We start from the raw sequence: 26292 nt of genomic DNA, 5'->3' as shown, positions 1-26292 counted from the left end.
CCAGACTGATGGGACCACCTTTTGAACCTCTACACTCCTGTTAGATTCAATTTCTAACCTGGAAAGTAGCTTTCCTCGTTGCCATTACTTCCCTAAGACGAGTTAGTGAACTTCAGGTACTCACCATTCAGGAGCCATTTATACAGGTTCATGCAAACAGGGTCGTGCTATGCACCAACCCTACTTTCATGCCCAAGGTCATTTCGCAGTTCCATATGAACCAATCTATAGAACTACCAGTGTTTTATCCTAATCCCGAGAATGTAGCGGAGAGAATGCTCCACACCCTTGATATCAAAAGAGCTCTCGTGTACTATATTGATAGAACACAAACTTTCAGGAAGACAAAACAACTGTTTGTTGCCTTTTCCCCGCAGCACAAGGGCAACCCCATTTCCAAAGCAGGGATAGCTAGGTGGATCGTTAAATGTATACAGATTTGCTATGAAAAAGCTAAACGCACACTAACGATTCCTCCGAGAGCCCACTCCACTCGAAAGTTAGGTGCCTCCATTGCTTTCCTGGGAAATATTCCCTTAGAGGAGATATGTAGAGCAGCCACATGGTCCACTATACATACCTTTACCAAACACTACTGTGTAGATGTACACTCAAGACAGCAGGCTGCTGTAGGCCAGGCTGTTCTCAAAACTCTTTTTCAGACTGCTGCAGCTGGCACGGGCAGCTGCCGCTAAACGGAGGGACTGCTATATAATCTATGCACAGATATGAATTCAGCAGCCCACATGCCTCGAACTGATTATGCTACTTACCAGTATGCATCTGTTCTTGGCATGTAGGGCTGCTGACATTCATATCGCCCACCCTCCTCCCCGGCGCCTGTAGCAGCTGTAGCATTCAGTAATTTCTAGTTAGCATGGTCATCATTCACTGTATTACACAATCTATGCCACAATGGTGAAAAACAATCTAAGGATGGAGGGGATGCCCATGCGCACTGTAGTCCAGGGGAGGAGCGACCTATCTCGTGATACTTCGAAGACTCTTCCAGGACAACAATGTGCAATCATCCGGACCCAACACTAGGCGGCGATCTATGCACAGATATGAATGTCAGCAGCCCTACATGCCAAGAACAGATGCATACCGGTAAGTAGCATAATCAAAAGCACACCATTTTTTTTCTTCTTTTTGAAATGAAATATGAGTGCACTGCCTACTTTTAATGTTTTTCTGGTCTGCTAATAAGTGAATTCTCTAGCTGACCTCTACTCCTGCAGTGCTTCTTAGTATGACTATTTGCAATTCAGAGTTCATGCACTCTGGATCTTCTGAACCAGTCAAGTGTTGCCTCAAACTTCTATTAGCAACATTTTGGCTAGAACTCCTCACACTGTTATCTTGTAACATCTATCTGATTTGCAGCAGTAAAGTAATAGATTTTGATGTAGCAAATCATATACCTCTTCACTTGCCCCCAATTTACTGACGAAGGCAGTACTTGTTCTCCTTTATGGTACGCACACCTGTCTAAAACCCAATTGTAGCCATGAGTTCTCCAGCCATCTGATTTTATTATTCCTGTTATTATTTTGTGACCGAACATCATCCTTGTGGGGTTTCCTCACCTTGAGTCTGTCTCATCTTATTGTTCAGGACAGTCTTCAATCATGCTGATTAAAGTTTATTACTCCTGAGAGAAAATCAGAATGTTGGCTGATTTTGGTGGGTGTTATTTCATAGATAGTGTGGTAATGTTAAAGCATTCTCCAGTCATATAGTTCAACCTTCTATCATAGAAGTTCCCAGATGGTGTTTTGTGGTGTGCATAACTACATGCTGGCCTCAGTGAAGTAGTGAAACTATGACTTCTACTTTACGTATTTGTTTTATACTGTAATGTATCGCCATCGAGTGCCTCTTTATAGTGCAAGGTGCCCAGACAGTTTAGTATCTAAATGGCCTGCACTGCTGCCCAAAGTAAAATGGCAATCCAGCTGTTTAAAAAAAATAATTAATTTTTTTTAAGCTGAACTCTTCCAAAATCCCATTTGGGCGTGTGTCCTTATCTGTGTTCAAATCGGGTGTAGTATTTCACACCTGGTGGTAGGAACCAGGATGCTGAAATGCTGATAATCTGTAACCGTGTTTGAGGCATGTGTGCTGTAGAAACACATGCTTTGCTTACTCTGGCCATCTTGTGTCCAGATGTTTGCAAGTTGTTTTTCTTCGAAGAAGTCAATCTAGTCACAAGGTAAGGTGACGTCTCCTTTCGGTGCTAGTACGCATGGGAATGGACTCCATAGTTCGATTTGTTTTTACTGCAGGGTTTGGACGTGTATTGCTGCACTCCAGTTTGAAACCGTCCTTCGGGTTCCCCCCCCCCCCCCCCAGTGCACCGTCCACTGTACCCTCAACTGTATTGTTATCGTCTGCGTTTCCCTCTCTCCGCGTATCCATGCGATCGGGAAAGTCTCCTCTTCGTTCGAAAACATCATGGGCGGCCTTCAGGCCTAGCCGTGTCGGTCCATTCTTCTGCCGATGAAACGGACCCGGTTTCAATTCTGTCTGCGGTCCCACGCCAAATGCCCTCGCACCGATCTACACCAAGTCTGCAACTTGTGCCTCTCATAGAGCACAAGGAAGAAGATTGCGTGGTCCGCTGGTTGTTCCGATCGAAGACTCTTCGAGATCGTCTAGCTCGATGACTAGATATGCAACAACAAAGCACTCAACATGCTCCGGATGTTTTCGGAGAAGAATCCGAACATGAAGCGACCGCTGCGGAAGAAGAGAAGGCCTTCTCAATTGCAGAATCCGAATCCGACCTAGAGATTATATTAGAGTTGGAATACATTCCAGCGGGACAGGTGGTTGGGAGTACTAAAACCCCCGTATCCCATAAGCTATCTTCCACTAAGCATAAGGCTTTGGCACCACCTCTGCCTTCAGACCTTGTTAGGCATGGAGACCACGTTTCTGATGCCCATCCCTCTGGCCTGGCACAGAAACAAGTAGTCAAGCCTTCCGTCTCTGGATCGAGCCTAGACAGATGGTCTTCGGGCCTGAAACATTCCGCTCCGAAAGCCAAATCTAGTTGGGAGCGGAAATCCTCCGTTTCTAAACAAGTCTGCTTTGGAGCCAAAACCTTACGCTTTCAAGGACAAGGACCACCCCGGTTCAGCGCCGAAACATTTGGAGCCCCCATCCAAAGAAGATCTTTCAGATCCCCGTGGAACCAATTTTGGAAATGACAGTTTGGACCCAAAGCAGAAAAAGCTTTACTTCAATACAGACACTGGACATATATTAGCTAAAACTCTTTCCAAAAGGAAAGTCAGTTCAAAGAACACTGGATACAAGATCCCCCTTAAGAAGAAATACATTGCTACAAGTCCTATCCATTCTACTTCACTTTACCATCTCCTCCACCACTTCCATCATATTCACCTTTACTAATGCTGCCAGGCTCAGATCCACTAAACATAACCCCACCGAGATCTCCTCACACAGAGCCTGATTTAGGAGGTGGGGATGATGATGACTATTACAATATTCCTTTACCTATAGATCTATGGGATGGTTATAATATTGATATGGATAATGATCCAGACCTCTACCCTGCAAAACCGTCACCTCCAGATGATAATGTTTCCTATCTAGACTTAATTTCCAGAGCAGTGTATATCGTGGAGTGACACCGCATCAAGAGACCTTGGATGGCGATTTTTTTTATTTTTTTTATTTGAGACACTTTGGTCCTCACATAGAGTTAGCCAAAGTCTCCCTATGTTAAAAGGCATGATGAGACATTCAGATGAAATTTTTAAAGACCCTGAACGTGCACGAATTTTAACTGCTAGAGCTGATAAAAAAAAAATATAAACCATCACCCTCTGGTCCAGTTTTCATTAAAGGACAGCTCCCTCTAGATTCAGTAGTAGTTTCTAACGCTAGTAAAAGGGCGAACTCCGACATCTGAGATGCTCCTCCCACAGATAGTCAAAGCTTATTGACGCATCTGGTAAATCTGGTAAAAGGATAGCTACTCAAGCTACTAATCGCGTATGGCCAACACGCAGAGCCTACTAGCTAGGTTTGACAGGGCACACTGGGAGGAGATGGAAGGTCTACTTCAGTACTTCCCAGAAGAGCACAAGAAAAAGGCATAAGAGCTAGTTCAAGAAGGAAAGCTCATTTCTAACTTTTGTTAGATGTGCTCTTGATGCTGCTGACACTGCAGTGAGAGAAGTTAACACCAGCATTCTCTTACGTTGCCATGCCTGGCTTAGAATTTCAGGCTTTAAACCAGAAGTACAACAGTGTATTTTAGGCACTCCTTTTAACAAACATCTTTTCGGACCTCCGGTTGATGGAGGCTTCAGAAAAAATGAACAAAGACACTGACGTGGCGAAATCTATGGGAGCACTTCAATCTCCTTCAAGCAGAGGCTTCTTTTATTTCGCATTCCATAGAGCAGGGTCTAAAACTACATCTTCAGACCCTAACACTTCCTCATAAGTCCAACATGCACTCCTCTTCAGGTAGAGGTTTCTTTAGAGGAGGGGACAGAGGAAACCATTTTAGAGATAAGGGTATGTCAACACAACTCCTTCTCCCAATAAGCAGTGACTTGCCTACGCTTTCCCCCAAGAGGTACAAGCTCTTTTAACAAAAAAACTATAGAACCGGATCTATTACAGTACCAAGGTTCAGGAGTGTACTTTCTAATCCCCAAGAAGGACCGATCCTTCAGACCAATTTTAGATCTAATTACATTAAATCTGCATATACTTTCAGATTATTTACACATGGTCGCGCTTCAACACGTCCTTTCACTACTACAGCAAGGTGATTTTATGTCCACATTAGACTTATAAGACGCAAACTTTCATATTCCGGTTCACCCAGCTCATCGCAAATACCTCAGATTTGTGATAGCAGCGTCACTAGGAGAGTGGGAAAGAGACCTAGACTGGTGCCAACGAGCTGAAGAGACTGTGTATGAAAGCAGGTGGTGCGCTAAAAATGGGAGAAAATATGGGCACCATGGCATAAGCATAGAGAGACTGTGGGGGTTGGGTGATGTACAGGCCGTGCTCAGGTAGGGATGAGGGCGGCTCCGATTGACCATGTCTACACACATTGTTTGGAAATCTGTCTCGCACTGAAAAGGTGCCCCTTGAACCGCTTCAGGCAAATATTCTCGTACAACATTTGTGACGATGCAATACAACAATGTACAAGTATATGCAATTTCTGAAATGTATAGTCTTCAGAGCAATAAAAAAAAAAAAAATTGTGATGGCAGGAAAACACTATCAATTCAAAGTACTCCCGTTCGTAGTAACTACTGCTCCCAGAGTAGTTGCAGAATGCCTGGCAGTGGTGGCACACCTCAGAAGACAACAGATTCACGGCTTCCCGTATCTTGACGACTGACTCATCAAGGCCAGCTCACACCAAAAGTGTCTACACCACACTCTGACTACATTAGACCAACTCTACCAATTGGGTTTCACGGTCATTGCTCAAAAGAATTACCTTCAGCCTTCACAAATGCAGTCTTATCTGTGAACGACTCTAAATACTTCCACAGCTCTAGCCTCTCCCAATGCAGCCTGAATTCAGAATATTCAATCTCTGCTAATACATTTTCAGGCCAATCAATACTTAGCAGCCAAAATATTCATGCAACTGATAGGAATGATGGCATCATGCATCGCAATAGTACCTTATTCAAGATTGCACATGCGTCCTCTACATGAGTGTTTAGCACGTGAGTGAAATCAGTCTCTGTGCCACTTAACAGATCTGGTGTTGGTAGACAGCCGCACCCATTGCTCTCTGCAGTGGTGGAACTCACCAAACTTATCAAAAGGGCGGCCTTTCATCGACCCTGTTCAACAGATCATGCTAACAGCAGACTCATCCCTTACAGGTTGGGGTGCCCATCTTAAAACTTGACAATTCAAGGTCTAAGAGACAACAGGTACAAAGCTCTGCACATCAATTATCTAGAGCAGTGTTTTCCCAAACTGGGGTCCGTGGACCCCCAGGGATCCGTGACACAGTCCGCAGGCAGCAATTTCAAAAGCACTGCAAAGTATCTTGTATAATTAGCAGTTTTCAAACAACAATAAAAGTGTCAAGATAACACCAGTGATTAATGTACCTGCTGGATAGCGATGACAGTTTTGTCCAGTAGCAGCTTTGACTTATCTGATGTAACACAGAGGATTAATATGCAGACTGCATAGAATGTGTACCATGCATTTAAAAAAAGTGTTTTATGTGCATAGGTCAATGGATTACTGCTTTTTTCACAGAGATTATTTTGTTATTGTGAAGTTCATAAGTGACAATCGTAATCTAGCACAGTGACCTATAAAATGTCATCAAAGAGCTGCTTGCAAACTGCAAGGTACAAGTTAGTGGCATGTTTTTTCCCAGTCTTTCATTATCTGAAATGCTGGTTGCTGCTAAAAAGGTTTATTTGGGTGGAAATACATTTTTATTGTTAAAGTCAATGCTAACCACTGTGTTATGTTCTGAATCCCGAGTTTGTGCTTCTCCAGACCAAGCACTCTTTAAAAATGCCTACCAGTATGAATGGCATGTGAATTCTACACCTTGTAGTCCCCTTTGCCTTGTGACATTTTCTATACACTGATTTTACACATATTATTCACTGTCTCTATATGTGTGTGATGTAAAGTGCTCTGACATCCTACAATGGTATGAGAGATGCTAAAAAAAATAATACATGTGACAGAGGGGCTATGGAGAACTGAAAGGCATTGTTGGAGGGTGATAGTGGGGGAATCATTGAACCCCCCCCAAAATGATTGTTGTATTCTGGTGCATAGTAAGGACTTAATTTACTTTTCTTTAAAAGTGAATATAATTGGATATGTAATGATAAATCTGTTGTAGACTGCACCATTGTTTCCTACATTTTTCTTCGGGGGGGGGGAGCATCCCAAAGGTCCCTTGGTAGTGGTCGGGCTCACTGCACTTGGTGTGCACCATATGGGGACTGGTCTGACAACATTTGCCAGGGCTGCTTTGGGTTTCCAGTCTGGTCCTGGCAGGAGCCTCGTACTGCAAAATAAAACCAACCATTTAAAAGTTAGTCACGGAGATGCAGCACCAACCGTCCCATTCATATTTTTTCATATTCTTTCAATATTAAATACAACAGAAGTGCGGGGAGTGTCTTTAGCCCCCTTGGCTTAACGACACGTGCCGCCACTTCAGAAACGCAGGGTTGCACCTATATTTACAATAATATGATGCAGCCCTGCATTTTCTCTATGCTCGCGCTACACTTAACCTTGTAGCGCCAAGGCAGGCACCTTTGCACCATAGTGCAAGGGTGCCTGCATGCAGGGGAAGATTGTTTATGTACAGTAAGGTACCCCTTCCTGCACATAAACAATTTTGAAATGCGGTTTTGTCACGTCTATATGTGCTGCTTAATGCAGCTTACATGGAATTTACAAACTGTCATTTTTAAAAAAGATTGTTTATGTGCAGGAAGGGTCACCTTCCTGAACATAAACAATTCAAGGCGTTTTGCAAAAACGAGGAGAAATAAAGCATTTCTCCTTGTTTTGCCAAGTTAAGACCAGGTTTTCCCTGTTCTTAATTTTGGCGCTGCCTCTCATTTACGCTGCCCTTGTTTATAGGGGGCAGTGTCAAAATCAAGGAGTGTTGCTGTGGAACGCCCACTGCAACACCCACTGCCCACCCCTTTCACGCTAAGCATTGGGTGAAAGGGGGTCTTGTTTACAAGGCAGCGTTAAGTGGCTTAACGCTGCCTTGTAAATAATGCGAAGCCCCGATCGCCACCGGAACTTCGCATAAGTGACGTTCTCATAAAGATAGGGGCTTGTAAATATGCCCCTAAAATCCTTAGTAATTTGAGTATTTGTTTTGTGTGCACGTGTTTCTTTTTTTCGAATTACTGTTTTAATATTTGAAATTTAAATCCTCCAAATTGCTTGGGGGTCCCCGGCTTCCAGTGGTGACTCAATGGGGGTCCTCAGGAGTCAAAAGTTTGGGAACCACTGATCTAGAGCGTCTAGCTGTATATCTAGCACTAAAAGCTTTTCAATATCACCTCCTAGGAAAAGTTGTCCTAGTCCGCACCGACAACATGACAGCACTGTACTATGTACAAAAATAGGGGGGGGACACATTCTCTACAACTGTCACACCTCTCTCAGACAATTTGGCATTGGGCAGTTCATCACAAAGTCCATCTTCTGGCAGAGCATCTCCCAGGTGTGGACAATCCGATTGCCGACCCCCTAAGCAGAAAGTGGCAACAAATTCACGAGTGGAACTTCACCCCCAAAAATGCCAAAACTTCCCCTTCAGGTTCCCACACCCTCTATCCAAAGGCACTGCCCTATGGCTGAATTGCTCCGGGATATTTGCCTATACTTTTCCGCCTCTCCCTCTCCTTCCATTTCTGGTTCAGAAGCTCAGGCAAACATCCCTCATAAGGATTCTAGTAGCTCCCACTTGGGCTCGTCAACCCGTGATTCACGACACTTTTAGAACTGTCAGTAATTCCACATCAAAAGCTACATCTCAAATCCAGTCTTCTCAGGCAGAACCGTGGAGAAGTCAGACATTCAAATCCCAAGGAGCTCAATCTAGCAATTTGGCTCCTGAAGTCCTAGAGTTTGGATATCTTAACTTGCCACCAGAATGCATGGCCATTCTTATAGAAGCAAGAAAGCCTACTACCAGAGCATGCTATGTAGCTGAATGGAAACCATTTGGTATGTATTGTACTAATAACAATATTGATCCTCAATGCATCTACTCAAAATATCATTTGTTCTCTTCCAGGGGATACTCATCAATAGTCATAAGCACTGAATAATCCCTGCCCCACGTGCAGCATCCCGGAGCATATGTAAAAATACATATATATGTCTGTTTAGACAAAATAAGTACAGAGCACTACCAAAACATACATATATACATGTATACATAAATCAATATGCAGCCTAATGTACTTCAGATAGGCTAATATACCAAAATTACATGAGAAAATAATATCTAATATAAACAGTGCAACAAAGAACATACACTGTAATAGTGTTCCAACACAGCTCTTTATTTTCAGAAAAAAAGGCAAGTAATAGCAGGCAATTAGCTCATAGGCTGCATAGAAGAGAAAAGTCACAGTATCAAAAAAACCTGGCACCCTGCCTTTAAGGATTCCAAGAATCTAGACACTGTGCCTTTAAGACCTCCGGGAGCCCCCTGCTCCCATCATGCACCACAAGTGACAGGCCAGTTCTTCTTTTACGGCTCCTTCTGTGAGGATCCTGGAGCTTGTTTTTTTGTTGTTTTTTTTTTTTTTTTTTTTGGGCTATTTCTAGTCAAATTTTTTTCTCCCTGCATTCGACATTTTTGACTGCTGGTAACTGTTCTCAGTGATTTTCTGACTAACAACTTTTTTTCAGTCAAATGCCAGCTTTGTTCAATAAATGTCCTTCCTGTGGGGAAGATGGCATAATCGGACCCACACTCCGTGTGCATCGTGTGTTTACCAGCTTCACACAATCCTGAGAAATGTTATTACTGCCAGAATTTCTCCAAAATAACTCTCCATCACAGAGAGAAGATTAAACTTCATGCCTTGCTGGGGAGAGGAAAGGGTCATTCCAGAAGTGGCCTTGGGAGCACTCCTGCTCTCAAATAGCCCTCCTCTTAAGCAGAAAACAGCGTTGATCTGCTTTTCCAGTGTCAGAATAGAAGCAGATTCCTGAATGTTCAGCGTCGAGAAAGCAAGCAAGACACTAGTCACCGTCTAGGGAAAAATCGCCGTCGAGGCATGCTACTTCGGGCTCGAAGTATGCTGGTCCCGAGAGGCCTAGGACTCCGTCGACGTCTAGGCACCTGCTGTCGTTCAGATCTCCGCCTCCTTCGCAAAAGTCGACGTCGACCGGTTCGACGGTGAAGACTCTGCCGCGAGCCTATAGACTGACCACGTCAAAATCTCCATCGCTGTGGAGGCGCTCGCCGTCAAAGAAGTCAGCGTTTAAGAAAGACCATAGACGTTCGACGTTAAAGACGCTCTCCCGAGGACGGTCAACGTCTTAAGAGACCGATGTAGAGGACTTCTTCGTGGAGGCGAGAGTCCTCAAGCGTGTCACCGCAGGGACGGTCGACGTAGAAGGCGGCACAATCTGTGTCGTCGGCAAGACATCGTTCGACGTCGAGATATAAAGAACCAGCGGCAGCTTCAGAAGAAGTGCCAGAGAGACCCAGATCGACGTTGAGGATGCATTCAACATCGAGGGAAGTCTCCTCATCCCCTGGCATTAATATCATCCAGATTACACTGGAGGGATTTCTGGTTCAGGTTGACACCTCCTGTCAATCTTTATCCAAGATGGCTAGAAAGCATACGACGCTGGAAGGTTCCTGGTGCTGGAACCGGTCGTACAAGTCTGGGCGTGGATTTCTCCAGAACATACTCTCCCTCCAGAGTATCTGGTGGACCTCCTCCTACTGCATTCACGAGAAGTAGGACCCCGAAAAGGGCTAGGTCGCCATCAGTCCGACTCTCACGATCTCTGGAACGATCACAATCTCGTCATTCCCCTACTCCGAAAAGGAAGATACGAAGGTCACCATCTTGTTCCACTTCCACAAGGTCTTTGATAAGAGCCTATTCTCTGACTCTGTCTGCAACGCCACCGTCCAAAGTTTCCCCAATTGACGACATAGGGACTTTTAATGAGGTCCTATGCAGAGGTGCCACCAAGCTGAACAGTGGTATGTCCGCTCCGACAGTCTCTACATCTGTCATTTTTTTAAACATTGCATCATAGATCCTCTGCAAGACCTTTGTAGCCCTTAGTCCCAGGTCTTTTGGAACCAGCAATGCAGATTTTTCTTACTCCTGCAACAGTAGGTTCAGTGCCCTCCCGTATTTCCTTTTCCTACGATCGGCCCCTCCTCCGGACTCTGTCATTGTGGCAGCGGCCAGGAAGGCATATTCTGCTACGACCTCTTCAGTTCTCCCTGAGAAGGACAGTAAGAACATGGATTTGCTGGGCAAGCGGATGTGCAACACTTCTGCTGCAGTGATGAAGGTGGCCAGCGCATCTGCTCTCTTACGGAGATATGACAGATCACTCTGGGACTCCCTGTAACGATTCACTGAGAAGCTGCCAAAGGAAGATCAACAAGACTTCCTGGAAATCCTGCAGGAAGGTGGCTTGGTAGCGAACCAGGTGATTAGTGCAGCGGCAGACTCATCCGATCTAACTGCACACAGCTATTCCCACGGCATCTGTTCGAGATGCTCAGCCTGGTTGTCTCTCACGGGCCTTAAACCAGATGCACAACGGAGTATTGTCAGTCTTCTGTTTAATGGCTCCTCGCTGTTGGGATCTAACGCGGACGATGAAATGTCCAAAATGAGAACTGAACTGGACACGGTTAAGGCTGTTTGGTTGGAGAAGCAGAAGGAATTCTGACGAAGTATCCGTCCCTATGACCAGCTGTCTTTCCAGCAGAGGTTTGAAACCCCTCAGTGGACCACCCAACAGCAACATCAGCCCAGGTCACACTACCACCAGAGAAGACCTGGTAGAGAAAGGGGACCTTCAAGAAAGCCGGCATCCACATCAAAGTCACCAGCAAAACAATGAGCGATGGCTTCCTCCATGCCCGTTAGCCACTCCAGTGGAAGGAAGTATCTTGTTTCACCTGTCAGAGTGGAAGAAAATCACACACGACAAGTGGATTCTGAATATTGTGCAGAATGGCTATTTGCTCAGATTCAAATCTCCACCTCCACCAGTTCCTCCACGAGGCAAATTCCTTCAAAATCACCTCTTGTTGCAGGAGGAGGTGAACAGTCTATTGCAAAAAAATGCCATAGAAACCGTTCTGGTTCAACATCTGGGACAAGGGATATATTCCCGTTATTTTCCGGTAAGGAAAAGAGGTCCCACCAGAGAATACAGACCAATACTCGACCTGAGGTTATTGAACAAATTCATCCGCAAAGAGAAATTCTGAATGTTGGCCCTGCACCAAATCTTCCCTCATCTACATCAAGGGGGCTGGATGTGTGCTATAGACCTGCAGGATGCCTACTTCCATGCTCCGGTGTCCAATAAACATCGAATGTTTCTGTGATTTTCAAGTGGCTCACCAGCATTTCCAATTCAGGGATCTCCCGTTTGTGCTCTGATCATCCCCCTGACATTTTCGAAATGCATGGCAGTCACAAACTAAGGATTTTCATTTACCCTTATCTGGATGACTGGCTCCTGAAGAGCTAATCACCCTCTCAGCTTCAGAGTCCTCTATCATACGGTCTCTAGCTACTGGGCAAATTGGGCCTACAGGTCATCTTCAAAAAGTCAATCTTCAATCCGACCCAGTAGATCCACTACCTGGGTGCTTCATTGGATACCGTAAAAAACAAGTGCGTGTCCTTCGGAGGAGAGGTTATCCTCAATCGGAGAAATGTCACAATCTTTTTGTCTCAACATCCCACAGCCAGACAGGTTTCATAGCTTCTGGGTTCAATGGCATCCTGCATCTTCATCGTACCGAACGCTAGATTGAACATGCGTCCTCTGCAGCAGTCTCTGGAGGACCAGTGGATGTAGACATCGGGCCTCTGGGAAGACCTTGTGTCTCTTCCCCCAATCGGCCAAGGATTCCATCAGATGGTGGATGAAGCGTTCTCACCTCCTGAAAGGAGTTCCTTTTCACCAGGACTCTCCTGCTCAAACAATTTTCACGGATGCTTCCATTCAGGGCTGGGGGGCTCATATGGGTTCTCTCCAAGTGCAAGGGCTTTGGTCGGAGGCAGAGCGAGGATATCAGATCAACCTGTTGGAGCTGAGAGCTGTGCATCTAGCTCTCAAGTCACTGTTCCCTTCTCTCCAGTCCAGCTCCCTGTTGGTTCAAACAGACAACACCACCACAATGTATTTGAACAAACGGGGGCACCAGATCAAAACTTCTCTGGATGCGCAGACCATCTGGAAAAGTCTCCTAGCAAGAAATCTAAGCATAGTGGCCATTCACCTTCCAGGAACTCTAAACGTCCCAGCAGATACCCTAAGCTGGGACTTCGTCAAAGCTCACGACTGGATGCTCAACAACGAGGTCTCGCAGGACATCTTCCAGCAATGGGGAGTGCCAGACATCAATCTGTTTGCAGACGCGGCAAAAGCAAAATGCCCCGTCTTCACATCCAGGTTTCACCAACCAGGTTCACGGGGCAATGCCCTTTTGATGAAATGGTCTCAGACTTTACTGTACACCTTTCCACCAATTCCGTTGATTCCTCCAGTTATCAACAAATTCTACAGGACCACCACCAGAATGATCCTGATCGCTCCGGAGTAGCCTTGTCCATGGTGGTACGCAAACCTTCTTCAGCTGTCAGAGGTTCCACACAGGAGGTTACCATGCCGCCCAGACTTGCTGTCCAAGAACAAGGGGAAGGTGTTTCATCACAATCTCTCATCCCTGAGATTGACTGCATGGATCCTTATGTCCTTCAGTACGGACATTTAGACTTACCTTTGGAATGTATGAACACTCTCAAGGATGCCAAGAGACCTTCCACCAGGAAATCGTGCGCTTTCAAGTGGAAGCGATTTTACTTGTGGTGCATGAAAAATGGTCATGATCCAGTTTGGGGGCAAGAGCAGTTGCCGTATTTGCTACATTTGGCCAAATCTGGCCTGCAGTTCTCCTCCAAAAAAGTTCATTTATCAGCTATCACTGCTTACAGAAAGTCTCCCACACAGGTTTCCTTTTTCCAAATCCCTATAGTTAAAGATTTGCTTGCGGGGGTAAAAAAGGTTTACCCACCGATTAGGTCCCATCTCCACCTTGGGAGCTTAACATAATTCTGGCTAAATTAATGAGTGCTCCGTTTGAGCCTATTCACAAGGCTTCTGTACAGCACTTGTCATGGAAGGCTGCTTTCCTAGTCTCCATCTCCTCTCCTCTGCACGGTTGATGTTAAGAACCCATCTCTGTTTTCTGCCTAAGGTGGTTTTGGATTTCCATATCAATCGGGTCATCACTCTACCCACGTTTTCTCCCAATCCCTTAACTCCTCGTGAGTGGTCCCTTCATTATCTACACCTTCAGAGGGTTCTGAAGTTCTACCTATACAAAACAAAGGGCTTAAGAAAATCAGACTGACTGTTTATAAACTATGGTTCCGTAGATACTGGTTCTGCGGCTTCCAAAAGATCCATCTCTAGGTGGATTGTGTCTTGTATATCTTTCTGCTACCAATTGGCCAACAAAGCCCTCCCGGGCAAACCTAAGGCCCATTCTACCAGAGGAAAAGCCTCCACGACGGCTCTACTCAGGAACGTACCTATTGCAGAAATCTGTTAAGCAGCCATGTGGCGATCAGTACACAGTTTCATTCGCTATTACTGTTTAGACTCTGATACACAGGCGGATGCTCAGTTTGGGCAAGCCGCTTTAAGAAATCTGTTTGGGCGATTTCATCCTTAAAATGTTGTATTTGATGTACTTGTACTGCTACTCGTCCGCAGAGAAGTGGGTATGGGCTTGCTATTCTATTCAGTGCTTATGACTATGGAGGGTATCCCCTGGAAGAGAAGGATAAGTTACTTGTCTGTAATGCTGATTCTCTCCCAGGGGTATACTCATCAAAGTCATAAGCAACCCTCCCGCTTCCCCGGACAAGTATTGACAGTATAATATTGTGTTCGAGGCATATGAGCTGCAGATTGTACACTTAGCATAGGTCGCCATCTGGTGTTGGGCCCGGATGTTTGCAGTTTGTTTTTCTTCTTGGACAGTCTTTGGAAGTCACGAGTTTGGTGACTCCTCCTTCGGTCCGTACTGCGCATGGGCTTCGGCTCCATCCTCAGATTGTTTTTTTCCGCCATCGGGCTCGGATGTGATACTTCGTGCTCCGGCTTCGAACTTCTACGGTTCCAGCCTCGACGGAAAATCCTCGATTCTTCGAGTTCCTTCATCATCTTCATCTCTCGAAGCGGCACTTTTCTCCATCCCGTACATCGACACCGGCCTTCGTGCCCTCCGCGACTCCGGTCCCGGCCGATGGAAAGGACTCCGTTCAAAAAGTGCCCAAAATGTGGGTCTAAATTTCCCCACACCGACCTCCATCAGGTGTGTAACCTTTGCCTCTCTCCGGAACACGAGGCTAGAGACTGCCCCGCCTGCAAGTCTTTTCGATCGAAGAAGACCATCCGAGATCGAAGAGCTCGACGCACCATGGCGCACTCATCCTCGGCAGCTCCACCGGACATCTTCGGAGACGACGCCGAAGCTTCGGGGCAAACACACACCGAGCAGGAGGAAGACGTCGTCAGCGCTTCCGAGGCCGACGACTCCGACGTGGAGGACGTTACACCAGCGCAGCGGGCCGTGAGTACTATGCCCCCTCCCACCCCCGCGCCGAAAACCAAAGAGACTCAGGTTACTCCCTCGCCTGCCGGCCTGGGCAAAACCAAAACCAAAACTTCGATCACCCCACCTTCGGGCCCGGTGTCGAAGCACCCAAAGTCTCATGGCAGCTCGGGATCGAGCCAGCCGACACCCGGTGCCGAAAAACAGCATCCGGCACCGAAGACTGCAAAATCCAGCTCGACTCCGAAACCACCGGTGCCGAAGCCTGGACACTCGGTGCCGACCAAACACAAACACAAATCTGTCGGCACCGACGCTCCGGCGCCGAAACATCATTCGACGCCGAAACACCCGGAGACCTCAAAAAAGCATGGCGCACACAGACCATCGAAACCCCCGGTTCCGAAATCACCGGTGCCGACAGACGACTCGACACCGTTGGCTCTGTTTACACCAGACCCTTTACAAAAGACTTTGTCCAAAGATCCAAAGACTGGGTTTTTGACTTTAACTACCAAGAAAAGACGCCTTGATGCTCCGGCTCCTCCTCCACCCAAAAGGAAGGACTCTGCTACTTCTCCCCTCAGAGTGCCCTCCCCACCACCGCCTCCCCTACCCACTCCACCTCCTCCACCGCCTCCACCTCACAGGTCTCCGCCACCTTTACCTCACTACGATCCGGCCCCATCCCCAGATCCGGATAATGGGGATCCGGACAATTACCCGGCGGACGCCCCAATGGATCCCACTCCACCAGGGACCCCAGATCCATGGGAGGATTACAATAACCCTGATATACCCAATGTACCTCGGGACGACCTATACCCATCAAGGCCGTCTCCTCCAGAGGACTCCTTAGGGTTTCATCATTTAGTGCAGAGAGCAGCACACTACCATGGGGTGGACATGCACAGTGAACCAGTAGAAGAAGACTTCCTACTGGATACATTTGATATACAAGACAAATCTACTTCCATTTTACCCATGCTTAAGGGTGTCACCAAGCACGCTACAGAGGTGTTCAAAGACCCTGTCAGAGCCAGAGTACTGAACCCTAGAATAGAGAAGAAGTACAAGGCGGCACCCACAGACCCTGCTTACATCAAGGGCCCTGCTCCCCTAGATTCCCTAGTTGTCTCCACAGCTAGAAAGCGGGCTAACTCCCAATCCTCAGGAGATGCCCCACCGCCAGACAAAGAATCTAAACTTCTGGACGCGTCTGGTAAACGCACCGCCTCCCAAGCTGCAAACATGTGGCGCATTGCAAACACACAAGCACTGCTTGCGCGATATGATAGAGCACACTATGACGAACTAGAGGCTCTTATGCAGCACCTTCCAGAAAAATACAAGCACAAGGCTCATGACCTCATACAGGAGGGTAAACTAATCACAAACACCTCCATTAAGTGTGCCCTCGATGCAGCCGACACTGCTTCTAGGGCCATAAATACCAGTGTCCTGCTTCGTCGCCACGCCTGGCTCAGGATCTCAGGGCTCAAACCTGAAGTCCAGGCATCCATACTCAATCACCCCTTTGACCAGGAAACACTCTTTGGGCCAAAGGTAGACGAAGCGCTCGAAGATGAAGAAAGACACAGACACAGCAAAGTCTATGGGGGCACTCCAAACACAAGCCTCCAAACGTTCCTTTCGACGCTCGTCCTTTCGTGGCACAGGTAGAGGCTCCTCCACCGATAACGCCTCTACCTCCTACAAGTCCCCTCCTCAAAATACCTTTTCAAAGGGCAATCAGAGAGGTGGTTACAGGGGTAACAACAATAAGGGCAGGGGCAAAACCAACAACACCCGTTCTGCCACCCCCCCCCCCCGCACAATGACTCCCCTCCGCTCCCCCCAGACCATTCCACTCCGGTCGGGGGCAGACTACAAAACTTTATCCACGTATGGGAGTCCATAACATCGGACAAATGGGTGACCCAAATCATTCGGTCAGGGTACTGTCTAGAGCTAACATCTACCCCACCCAATATCCCACCAAGGCACCGTCCAATGTCTCAAGAACATTCCACACTGCTCAAACAAGAGGTACTTTCACTCCTGCAAAAACATGCTATAGAGCAGGTCCCCGTCAACCAACGAAATCTAGGGGTCTACTCTCTATATTTCTTAATACCAAAGAGAGACGAGACCCTCAGACCCATTCTGGACCTCCGGCCTCTAAATGCCTACATACACTCAGACCATTTTCACATGGTCACTCTACAACAAGTCCTCCCACTCCTCTGCCAGGGAGACTTTCTCACAACCTTGGATCTGAAAGACGCATACTTTCACATTCCAATACACCCCTCTCACAGGAAATACCTCAGGTTCGTGGTGGACGGGCAACATTACCAATTCACGGTTCTCACCTTCGGGGTCACCACCGCACCACGGGTGTTTACCAAATGCCTAGCAGTAGTAGCAGCACACCTCAGACGTCAACATATTCACGTCTTCCCTTACCTAGACGACTGGCTGATAAAAGCCGCGTCCTACGACCAATGTGTGCAGCATACAAACAGCACCATCCAACTGCTCCACCAGCTAGGCTTCACGGTGAACTACCAAAAGTCCCACCTCATACCATCTCACACAAAGCAATACCTCGGGGCCACTATAGACACCTCCAAGGGTATTGCCTATCCAAACTCAGCCAGAATCACAAGCATTCAAGCCTTACGCAAAACATTCCTTCCTCAGCACTCTCTTCCAGCAAGAGTGTTTATGAAGCTCATAGGAATGATGGCGTCTTGCATCTTCATAGTGCCCCATGCAAGACTCCACATGCGTCCACTTCAAGAGTGCCTAGCACAACAGTGGAACCAGGCCCAGGGTCAGCTGACGGATCTGGTGTTGGTGGACGGCCGCACGCATCACTCTCTGCAGTGGTGGAACACCACAAACCTTTCCAAAGGGCGGCCGTTCCTGGACCCGGTTCCTCAAGTGACTCTAACAGCGGACGCATCGCTCTCCGGCTGGGGAGCGCACCTTCTACACCTCACCATGCAAGGTCTATGGACGCCACAGCAAAAATCGCTCCACATCAACCATCTGGAGCTCTTGGCGATCTTTCTAGCCCTAAAATCTTTCCAAAAACAGATTTCGGGCAAAGCAGTCCTCATCCGCACAGACAATGACTGCAATGTATTATATCCAAAAACAGGGGGGGGGACACTCTCCCCAGCTCTCCCGCTTAGCCCAGAGCATATGGAGATGGGCAATTCCTCAAAACATCTTTCTCCTGGCACAGCACGTTCCAGGCGTACAAAACACCATGGCAGATCTGCTCAGCAGACAAACGCAACAAATACACGAATGGGAACTGCATCCACAAGTTCTTCACCCATTCTTCCAACAGTGGGGGCATCCTCAGATAGACCTCTTCGCCACCCACGAAAACAAAAAATGCCCAAGCTTCGCCGCCAGATACCCACACCCATTGTCCAAGGGCAATGCGATATGGATGAACTGGTCAGGCAGATTTGCATACGCCTTTCCACCTCTCCCACTAATTCCATTAGTGGTCAGGAAGCTACAACAGCACTCCCTCACACTCATTCTGGTAGCTCCGACGTGGGCCAGGCAGCCGTGGTACACCACGCTACTACAACTGTCAGTGGTACCACATCAAAAACTGCATCTATCCCCATGCCTCCTAACCCAGAACCATGGAGAAATCAGGCACCCGGACCCAGCTCAGCTCAACCTGGCGATCTGGCTCCTGAAATCCTAGAATTCGGATACCTTAACCTTCCCCCTGATTGTATGAACATCATCATGGAAGCCAGACGTCCTACCACTAGAGCATGCTATGCCGCAAAGTGGAAAAGATTTGTAATTTACTGCCGTAACAATACAATCAACCCTCTAGATGCATCCATACAGCACATCATATGCTATCTGCTCCATCTTCACAGGTGTAACCTGGCATATTCATCCATACGCCTACACCTAGCAGCGATCGCTGCTTATCTACAAAACAGGCAGCATTTATCACTCTTCAGAGTGCCCGCTATTAAAGCCTTCATGGAAGGCCTTAAACGAGTAATTCCTCCCAGGGCACCACCTTCCCCTGTATGGAATCTAAATTTAGTTCTTACACGACTAATGGGTCCGCCCTTCGAACCAATGCACAAATGTGAGCTACAGTTTCTCACCTGGAAAACAGCTTTCCTTGTAGCTATCACTTCCCTTAGAAGGGTTGGTGAAATACAAGCGTTCACCATACAGGAACCCTACATACAAATGCATCACAGCAAGGTCATACTTCGCACAAATCCGAAGTTTCTGCCCAAAGTCATTTCCCCCTTCCACCTCAATCAATCAGTGGAATTACCTGTCGTCTTCTCGCAACCCCAATCTGTTGCAGAAAGGGCCTTACACACACTTGATGTAAAAAGGGCGTTACTATACTACATACAAAGAACGCAACCCTTCAGGAAGACTAAACAATTGTTCGTTTCCTTCTCTCCACCACATAAAGGCAACCCCATTTCAAAATCAGGGATAGCTAGGTGGATTGTAAAATGCATACAAATTTGCTATCAAAAGGCAAAGAGAACATTATCTGTTCCCCCTAAAGCCCACTCTACAAGAAAGTTAGGGGCTTCTATGGCTTTTCTAGGGAATATACCCTTAGATGACATCTGCAAGGCAGCCACATGGTCTACACCGCACACCTTCACAAAACACTACTGTGTAGATGTGCATTCCAAGCAGCAAGCTAGGGTGGGCCAGGCTGTACTAAAGACACTTTTTCAAACAGCTGCAACGGATACCGGTGGTCGCCGCTAAGGTTGGGTACTGCTATATAATCTATGCTAAGTGTACAATCTGCAGCTCATATGCCTCGAACGGAATATGCTACTTACCAGTATGCATCTGTTCTTGGCATGTAGAGCTGCAGAGTTGTACACGCCCACCCGCCTCCCCGGCTACCTGTATCCGTTCCAGTACATCTTATTTAGATACAACACATGGGTTTCTCACTGTTATTACTACGCTCCATCATTTCCCTGTTGGCGAAAAACAATCTGAGGATGGAGCCGAAGCCCATGCGCAGTACGGACCGAAGGAGGAGTCACCAAACTCGTGACTTCCAAAGACTGTCCAAGAAGAAAAACAAACTGCAAACATCCGGGCCCAACACCAGATGGCGACCTATGCTAAGTGTACAACTCTGCAGCTCTACATGCCAAGAACAGATGCATTCTGGTAAGTAGCATATCCCTTCTGCATTTTCTGTCATGATTCCTTTGTTTTGTACACTGTAAAAAAAAAAAAAAACCTGATCTGTCACCTGTGGTGCATGATGGGAGCAGGGGGCTCCTGGAGGTCTTAACTCTTTAACCGCGGCGGAAATTCTGCCGCAGTGCGGCCGTGTAGCAGAGTGGGCTGGGCCGCGTCAGCCAACGGACGTGCGCATCACTACGGAGGTAGTGCTCGCAACGGCCGTTGGCTGACGAACGCACGCAACGGGTTAAAGGCATGGTGTCCAGGTTCTTGGAATCCTTAAAGGCAGGGTGCCAGGTTTTTTGATACTGTGATAGTTTTTTCTTCTATGCAGCCTATGAGCTAATTGCCTGTTATTACTTTGCTTTTTTTCTGAAAATAAAGGGCTGTGTTGGAATACTATTACAGTGTATGTTCTCTGTTGCAGTGTTCGAGATTTTTTTCTCTTTCAATAAAACCCATGTAATTTTGGCATATCAGCCTATTTGAAGTACATTAGGCTGCATATTGATGTGTGTGTGTGTGTGTATATATGTTTTGGAAGTACTCTGTACCTGTTTTGTCTAAACATACACATATATATGTATTTTTATATATGCTCCGGGATACCGCACGTGGGCAGGGATTATTCAGTGCTTATGACTGATGAGTATGCCCCTGGAAGAGAACTAGGATTACAGGTAAGTAACTTATCCTTACCTTCTGCATTTACAGCATGCTGGTTTAGCCTACACTTCCATTTGTTTGCAAATATGCAGCAATAAAAGATTTCTTTTTTTTTTTTTTTTGCATAACTGCCAACATCTATCTCTGTGGAGGGCCTTAAGAGAATAATACCACCCAAGGTACCTCCAGCACCAGTTTGGAATCCCAACATTGTGCTTACACAGCTCATGGGTCCACCTTTTGAGCAATTACATAACTCTCCACTACAGTTTCTTTCATGGCAAGTCCCCTTCTTCATTGCAGTCACTTCATCAAGGAGCGTTGGTGGGTACAAGCTTTAACCTTAGAAGAACTCTTCTTTCAACTTCAGAGACAGGGTAGTTCTTCACATCAACCCAAAGTTCCTTCCCAAAGTGGTTTCTGCTTTCCATATCAACCATTCCATTGAGTTCCCCGTGTCCTTCCCTCAACTTGATTCGGTAGCAGAACGAGCTCTTCATACTCTTGATGTCAGAAGAGCACTTTTGTACTGCATTGAAAGAACAAAAGATTTTCCCAAAGCCAAACAACTGTTTGTTGCATTTGCTACACCTCAAAAACATTTCCATTTCTAAATCTGGTGTTGCAAGATGGATTGTTAAGTGCATTTAAACCTGCTACACTAAAGCTAAAGAACTTTATCTATTCCTCCTAGAGCACATTCCACTCGTAAAATAGGAGCATCTATGGCCTTTTAAGGTAACCTCCCTATAGCTGACATTTGTAAAGCAGCAACATGGTCCACACCACACACTTTTACCAAACATTACAGTGTGGATGGGTTAGCAAGTCAAGAAGCCAATGTAGGCCCAGCAGTGCTAAAAAAACAGCTGCAACATCTACTGGTTAGCCACCGCTTTGGGAGAATACTGCTATATAGTCTATGCAAAGCATGTGTATCTACAGCACGCATGTCTCGAACGGATTATGCTACTTACCCAGTAAGCATCTGTTCTTGGCATGTAGAGCTGTAGATTCCCATACACCCTTCCACCTCCCCGGGCACCTGTAGCTGTTGCAGTTTTAAATTATTTACATTGCAAAAGCATGGACATCTCTGTACTACACTTACTCCATTATCTCCCTCTTGCAGGGAAACAATGCAACAATGAGTCGATGCCCATGTGCATAATCACTGAGAGGAGTCACCTTACCTCATGGCTAGGAAAGACTTCTTCAAAGAAAAACAACTTGTAAACATCCCGACCCAACACTAGATGGCAGGAGTATGCAAAGCATGTGAATCTACAACTCTGTATGCCAAGAACAGATGCTTACCTTGTAAGTAGCATAATCTTTTTCAGGTTATCACTGTATGGAAATCTGATCTGTATTATCCTGAGAAGACAGCCCTGATGAGAGCATTTCATTTTCACAGTAGATTGCGTAGTCTAGATTGGTAAAATAACTCCAATCTCTTTTCTTTGTGTTTTTTTTTCCGTCTGTTTTTAGTTTACCTTCTTCCCCCACCCAATCTACTATTCAGTTCTTCCACATCATGCTAAAGGAATCTTTTCATAATCCACCTGTCAAGACAGTTTCCTTCTCTGAAAACCCAACTCCGCCTCAGTCTGTTCTGTATAAAAAAAAGAATTAAAAAAAATTATTGGAAGCCTGCATTTATGCCCCTTGCTTCCCTCTTCCCTTAGTTTCGTTTCCACTCCCTTCCATATGACTATCCCACTCGGCGTTCTTCAGTATAGTTGTCCGTACCCATAACTTCTTGCCCCTATTTTGCTTTTCTTCCTTAACCGTCCACTCATTCTATCTTCTTGTCTTTATCTTTGCATCGGCACTTGCGGTAAACCTAAAGACTGCTGTAACCCTGGGGTTTTGTTTTATTTTTCCTCCGATCTGCATTTTCTACTTTCTTACCATCCTATGGATTTTAATGTTCGGATATTTTTTTGTTTGCTTTAATGCTTGTAAATTTTAGCTCCGGTCTTGGGCCTTTAGCAGATCCATTTCTAGTTTGTGTTAACATGCCATTTCAACAGAAGTTGCTATCTGTTTTAATTTTGTCAGGAAGAAACCTGCGGGTCCTTCGACTCATAACTGTGACCCCCTCGCTATGTAACTGCAAGGGAATTTTTTAACCTGCATGTGACTCCCTCCTACTTTATCATTATCTCGTCCACACGAGTTATTTGCACGTTGTCATCTACTCCATCTCCTCTCCATTTCCCTCCTTGCCTCCCTGACCCTCACTCCTCTTTCTTTCCCCTACTCCTGTCCCACTGGTTCTCTCCTGAGCTGATTTTCCCCCACAAGTTTTCCCCTCACATGGGATGTAGGTGAGGTATATGTATGCTAGGAAACTTTACTAAAATGTTTGGAATCTTGAAATAATGTGTATAATTGACAAGAGAAACTTAAATCTTACCATTTGGGCTTGTATAATGTGTTTAGTTACTTGTAGCTGCTAGAACCATGTTGAAAAGTCCATTGGTACTTAAACACTCATTCGACTATGCCGATGGTGCACTTGCATGTCCCTCAATAGAACTATTTCACGCAAAACTGCAAGACCTGAACCAACTCCACTATTTCACTCTGTCTAGTCTAAGAGAAGAGATGGGTTTGCAATTGTTTCATATGTTGCAAAAATCGAACATTTTAATTGAGCTTCAGTTTTACAAACTATCTTGTTCTGTACATTTATACGTGTTGCTCTTTGTTGTTTTTTCTTGCAACGTATATCACTGACCATTATTGGGCATAAGCCCCCACACTTCAAAGCATTCATGACCTGATCAATGGGTTTGAGTGAAACCTTTCAGACTGGTAACTGTTGTACCTCTATGGCTTTGCTTTTGAAGGGTCACTGATCTGTACACCATGCACTGGTTCCTTCTGTGGAAGCTTTTTCAGTCAGAGTGTAAATGATGGGTCCCAAGTGGATATAAACTTTTTGCAATATCTGTCTTCCCAGGTAAAGTTCCCGGAGACTGGCTGGCTTCCTACAGACAGCCTGCGGCAGTTACAAGACTATTTACCAGCTCACGTGGAGTTCATGACTACTGAGGACATGGAGGAGGTGAAATTAACGGACTTTGATCCACACGCCCAACAGAAGCGGCAATATAATGGAGAGGCCTACCACGAAGATGAACATGATTACACTCGCAATCGCCAACAATATCACGAAGCTCCTTGTCAGACATCTTAATGTCCCTTCCACCAGATGGACTATGTACATACCAAGGTTCTTGAGGGTCATCTGATTAGTTCAACAATTTGGAGCAGCACAAGTGCCGCTCTGACTTTTATATTTTTTCAGTGAAAGATTTCCCAGTTGCCTCTGATCATCTGTGCCGTAACATATCTACACACCTCTTCAGTACACCACCATTCTGAACCAAGGATTGTTAATTGTGGGAGTCACTAAGTGGAGGACCAAAAATCTTAAGTACTGGGTTCTTTTGCAAGAAAAAAGTCCAGTGTGAACTAGCCGAATGTGGTTTGTAAAAACAGAGGCTAATTACATTCCAATATTCATTGGTAGATACTTATTGTTGGGTCAAATTTGAATGCAACCTCAAAAAATATTTGACACATTTCCCCTGTATTTTAATCAGTGTATTTATGTTTAGGTTCTACAAGCTACTATTCTCAAAAGTGAGTTCACGGCTTTTAATTATTTAAAAGGAACAGCTGGAGAAGCAATTGTCTTACATCGCAATTTGACACATTTTGAATATTCTATAAACTTTTGTGCAGTGTTAGCAATGACACTTCATACCTATACATTAGAGAACGTGATGGTACAAAATAGGGAGAAACATGGTTTCAAAATAACTTGGAAGCGGAGTACGCACCTTCATCCCTACACCCAGTATGTCAGCCTTAAAATTTCATGACTTCCCACAGCCCAAGCCCTGCAGAAAAAATTAACAAGTGTTGGTATTTGATGCTGCCATACAACAGCACTTGGTAGAGTATTAACATTTGGCCATAGGGTCCTTGTTTGATAAATGCTTTATTCGGTTTTACACCATAGAACTTTTGCACATATGATGGGGCTGTGTCTGTAGCACTGTTGCATACCAGAGACTGTGTCTAATGTCTTCTGAGCAGTGCAGCTACAGAAAATAGTCCTGATAAACAGGCCGATTGGTGAATCGGTAGACTAAAAATGGCTGGTGTACCCAGTTTTTGACAAACTTGAAGGGATCCAAAAGCTATATAAGCATTTGTTTCCTTCGGGCAATTCTCGTTTTTCCTTCCTATGGAAGCGATTTCACTCTCCTCTCTGAAAACCTAAGATACAGAGCATAACTGCATCTTAATGATGTTTGGAGAATTTGAACGCTTTCGAGTTTATCATGAACTGTGATCAATTTATGACAAAAGTTCCCTATTGAAATGTGATGCTGGTCTTCTCACTAATCATCTACACCTCTGGGAGCTGAGTGGGACGTTTCACTTTGCATTTGAAAAGATGGGCCTACACTGGAGGAATGGATGTTGGAACGACAGTGCAAAGATCTGACCATCAGTCTTACCAGTTTACAAATTAATAACATGCTCTTGGAATTCTTTACATGTTAATATGTGAAATCCAGGTCCGGGAAGAAAGCTCCACAACAATACCATATATCTTCTGCCCTTACCTTCCGCTGCAGCCTTGTAGGTAACTTATCATTCTTTTGTTTTTGTAGTCCTAGTTTTTTGTTTGCCTGTATGATTGACTTGTCCTTGGAAATGCCAGATTAAAGGGTATTTCTTTCAAAGTGTCTTGTGGTTTGTATCGCTTTTCAGCAGAACTCCCCATTCAGCCTTTGAACACTACAAGAAGTAAAACCAGTTTTACAAAAACTGGCTAGAGAAGAATTGGTTTAAATTGTCCCGGTTGCTAATTAATTCGGACAAAATGGCAAAGCAATGTCACTATCGTATGACCCAGACAGTTTAAGGCACACACTCCACAAACTCATCTTACTGACATAGTCCACAATTTC

At 45.6% G+C, this 26292-nt stretch overlaps 1 protein-coding gene across 3 annotated transcripts in view; it reads left to right on the top strand.

Moving 5' to 3' along the window:
• LOC146772608 (dnaJ homolog subfamily A member 1-like) overlaps nt 1-26064 on the top strand; it is a 142366-nt gene extending 116302 nt beyond the window's left edge. For all 3 annotated transcript variants that reach the window (XM_085638962.1, XM_085638961.1, XM_085638963.1), the window contains exon 8: nt 24264-26064. In XM_085638962.1, coding sequence (XP_085495088.1) covers nt 24264-24500 — 237 coding nt within the window. In that variant the 3' untranslated portion in view covers nt 24501-26064. The remainder of the gene's footprint in view (nt 1-24263) is intronic.
• Nucleotides 26065-26292: the final 228 nt, after the last annotated feature.

The sequence above is a fragment of the Triturus cristatus genome, chromosome 12 (genome assembly GCF_964204655.1).
Source record: "Triturus cristatus chromosome 12, aTriCri1.1, whole genome shotgun sequence".
Classification (NCBI taxonomy): Eukaryota; Metazoa; Chordata; class Amphibia; order Caudata; family Salamandridae; genus Triturus; species Triturus cristatus.
This window is presented reverse-complemented; position numbering and strand designations above follow the sequence as displayed.